The sequence below is a fragment of the Silene latifolia genome, chromosome 7 (genome assembly GCF_048544455.1).
Source record: "Silene latifolia isolate original U9 population chromosome 7, ASM4854445v1, whole genome shotgun sequence".
Classification (NCBI taxonomy): domain Eukaryota; kingdom Viridiplantae; phylum Streptophyta; class Magnoliopsida; order Caryophyllales; family Caryophyllaceae; genus Silene; species Silene latifolia.
Window position 1 is genome coordinate 79831228 of NC_133532.1, and position 4098 is coordinate 79835325.

General features: G+C 33.2%; 1 protein-coding gene across 1 annotated transcript; it reads left to right on the forward strand.

Annotated features, from left to right (window-relative positions):
• The first annotated feature begins 235 nt into the window (after positions 1 to 235).
• LOC141590283 (uncharacterized) lies at positions 236 to 3600 on the forward strand. Its single transcript, XM_074410884.1, has 2 exons — positions 236 to 412; positions 2658 to 3600. The coding sequence occupies exon 2, from the start codon at positions 2683 to 2685 to the stop codon at positions 3598 to 3600; it is 918 nt and encodes a 305-aa protein (XP_074266985.1). The 5' UTR covers positions 236 to 412; positions 2658 to 2682.
• Positions 3601 to 4098: the final 498 nt, after the last annotated feature.

Below are 4098 nucleotides of genomic sequence, written 5' to 3' on the forward strand. Positions count from 1 at the left end.
ATAGAGTAAAAACAAAAGGCAAAAGATTCTTTCTTTGCCCCATGCCAACCGGTTTTGGCACCTTATAATGAGCATTTGGTTGCTCATTTTTACACTACTTGTTTTTGCTTGTAAATGCATATATCTCTCTAGCTTTCTCACATGCAAAATTCATAAAAGCTCTCAATAAATACTAATACACTAAATCTATTACTAGAAGTAGTAATATAAGAATATTAGTATTATTAAGGTAATATTTCTACTATATATCTAGTTAATATTAGTAGAGATTTTTGGGATTCATCTTGAGTGCAATTTATTGGAGTGGCTTCTAAACTTGGAGTCTTAGGAGGATCATCCATCATTATAAGCTCAAGAACAAGTGAAGGAAGGTGACCTTACTTGTGCCCAAAATTTCGAACCAACCAACAATGTAAGGAACATTATTTTTCTTATAAATCTTTCATTTTGTTATGCATGCACTAGATCTAAAGAACAAATAATTAACAAGTTAATTAGTTCACTATTAGAGGAGTCTAATAATAGGTATATGAACCTAACAAGTGGTATCAGAGCATAAGGATGTTGCATGCATAATCGGTTATTGTTTTTCCGAGTTAAAAGGTTAACATATAAAACTAAAAAAAATTTGTGATTTATAAGTATAAGCCACGAAATCACCATGCATGTTATATATTCTGGTCCTAAAATGTTTTTAGGTCATTTTTATGATTCATGGAAATTTATTGCTCATTTTAAGGATTTTTGGTCATTTTATTACATTTTTATGACTAAAATGGGAATTAAAATGCTAAAAATAGTTTAATTTCGTTTCTGACCTTGGAAAATTTATATGACCTCACATGCATATTTTACAAGTTGTGTGTAAAAGGACGAGTTAATTTGATTAATTTTGCATGATTTATGATTTTTATGAGATAAAAATGGATTAAAAGAGGTAAAATGGTTAAAATTAGTTAAATTTCGAATTAAGCTATGATATTTTAATATGATGTCACATGCAAGATTTACAGAGAGTATGTAAATTTTTAGATTTAAATATCTTCTTTAGCATGATTTATGGATTTTTGAGTAAAAATGGCATAAATAGTGACTATTTTAGCAAAAATTAGCTAAAACGTATTGCATGGCTTGAGAAATTTATTTTAAGTTGCATTAATATCCCACTATTCAGATCTAAAGTTGTAAAAATTATTGGTTTAATTTTCGTATACTTTATACATTTTATGAGATAAAAACGATAAAAATGCAACTATATTTTCTCAAAATTAATTCGAAAATTTTAACCATATTTTTTGACATTATGAGGGTCATGGAATTATTCCAGAATGTTCAAAAATTTAAAATTCAAATTTTGAAACTTTTATGATTTAATTTGGATTTATTTCATATAAATAATGATTTTAAGGTCAAAAATGAGCATAAAATTAAATCAAGTTGAATTATTGTCAAAAATTTAGTGATGACTAATTTTTGAGTCCTAAAATGTGTTAGGATAATTAACTTGAGCTTAGATGTGATTTAAGTGTTAATTAGTGATTTTAAAAGGTTATTATCACGCATTTCCATGAAACCGGGTTATATGTACGACATAAGTTAAATAGGGCGATTTGGCACATGATTTTGCATGATAGGTACATATTATAATGCTGCATATTTCAATTGTTGAATGTCTTTTATTTATATAATTTTGAATTATGTAATTTTATCTTAGTATGGCCTTAGTTTTAATCGATATTACCCGTAATGAAAGGGAATATTGATTCGTTTATAATTTAATGTGATCTCGTATCACTTTTAATTTTATTTTCATTAGTTTTTCCATTTTACAAATGTATAATAGGAATAGCTTTGTATTTTTATTATTATTTGTAATTATGGAGCATCTTCAAAGACGGTGCCATTCGGAAGGGTGATCCGACAAAGACGGTGTCTTGGGTGGCGTGCCAATTGAAGATTCAAGGGACCAAAGGAGATGGTTTCCGAATATGTAATAGATTATTTGATTTTCTATTTTAGGAAGGCCATACTAGAAATTTTATTTATTGATTTGCATTTCTTTTAATATGTTGCATGCATTGCCAAATCGCCATAACAACACATGCATATCATATCGAATCATCGACCGTGTCAATTATAATTATCGTAGTTCACCGATTTAGTTCACTTAAAACGTGATAGATAATAAATTGACAAGACCTCTCACATATATTAAAAATTGAGAAATAGCCTTACCAAATAGTAGAAACCCATGAAGTACCAATTTCATGAGGGAGTTAATCCGGCTTCACCGTAATACAAACCTTGTTACGTTGGCGAAGTGGGGTAGTAAAAATTTATTACATCGAAATTTGGATTGAGCTTAACGGAAGTATTGTTGACCGTAGTCGCATGTGTTCCGGGCTAAAGATGAGAATTAGAGTAATTTTTATCGACCGAGAGTTCTAAAAGTAGAATCGATTAAAAGGTTAATCTACCGAGTTATATTAATAAGGGATGAATCGGCTCACCGTGCCCGAATTAATATGAATTTGGATCTCGGAATCATTTATGTAGTTGGGTGGAGGTCACTATAAAAATGCAATGCTTGTAGTTGAATTTACGAGTATTATTAAAACGATAGATGATAATTAATTCCTTCATTTCCTATTTTGTAGTCAAAATTTGTTTTAATCAACCGCAATGGCAACTCCAAACGCGTCCGCATCCACTAGTTCCACCCCGCTTACCAATGTGTCATGGCTCCGATCCTTCATGGATCGATGTAAGTTAGAAAAGAATGGGTCCAATTTCGCCGATTGGGATGCACAACTTCGCTTGGCCGCGCAAGGTGACGACAAGCTTCGTTACCTTACCGAGGCATCTCCCACCGAACCACCTAATACTAGGTCCACCCCCGCCGCTAGGCAAGCCTATGAGGATTACCAAAGAGAGACGGCCGCAATGAAAAATGTATTGATCTTTGCTATGGAGGCCGAACTCCAACGAAGTGCTATAAAGATTAGCACCGCTCATGAGATCTATATGAAGCTTGTGAACATGTTTTCACGAGCTCCTAGGGTCATTCAATATGAGGCGGCTTCTGCATTTTTTGATCTTAACATCAAAGAGGGCCAAAAGGTGAGCCCTCATGTGCTCAAGTTGATGGAGCATGTTGAGACCTTAAAAATGCATAAGGTGGAAATTCCTAATGAACTTGTAATTGATCGAATTCTCCATTCCCTCAGTAAAATCAAAGCATATGTTCAATTCCGGGTGAATTTTAATATGCAAGATAAGAAGGTTTCCCTTGATGAGTTGCACAAAATGCTTATGCAAGCCGAAAGGGATATGGGGCTAAGTGTTAGCACCACCAAAGATGTGCTCAATGTCAATCATAAGAGCAAAGGAACCTTCAAGAAAAGTGGGAAAAAGGGAAAGAAGCGAACTCCCAACAGGAACACAGCTAAGACTTATGAAGCAAGCACCTCCAAGCCCAAGTACAGTGCCTCCTCCGGGGACAAGTGCCACTATTGTTGTGGTGTTGGACATTGGAAAAGAAATTGTTCCAAATACCTTGGCGACATCAAAGCTGGAAAGGTTATTCCAGTAGGTATATAACTATCCCTATCTTTTATTTTTCAATCTCAATTAGTATGTGATACAAGTTGTGATGATTACCCTTTTTATTGTAAATAGGGCCCCCTCCTAGCAAGGACAAAGGCAAGGAGAAGCAAGTCTAGAGGATCACGAGGAAAGCTAGAGTAGCCGACCATGGTGATGGATCAATGGAAGCTTGGCTTTTATTTGCTTTGTCTTTAATTTTATGATGAATTTCATGTTTTTAGAACTATTTTGATTTCCTTGTGTGACTTGGAAATTGGTTTGTATCCTTTAAACACAGGTTGTATTTTGGATATTGGTGATTTGGTTTTCAACCCAAATCACTTGTTTTATTATGTTGTTTGTTCTAAAATCATCATCATTGATTACTTGCGTATAGAAACATTAGATAAACAACTCAAATTGATCAAGTAGACGATTATGATTATGGGATCATCATATGTCCATAAGCTATGAATCTGATTCTCCTTATGTCTTTGTTACTTAAAGTAACAA

Coding starts and splice junctions, on each gene's coding strand:
- LOC141590283 (XM_074410884.1), top strand. CDS start 2,683: ATGGCAACTCCAAACGCGTCCGCATCCACTAGTTCCACCCCGCTTACC.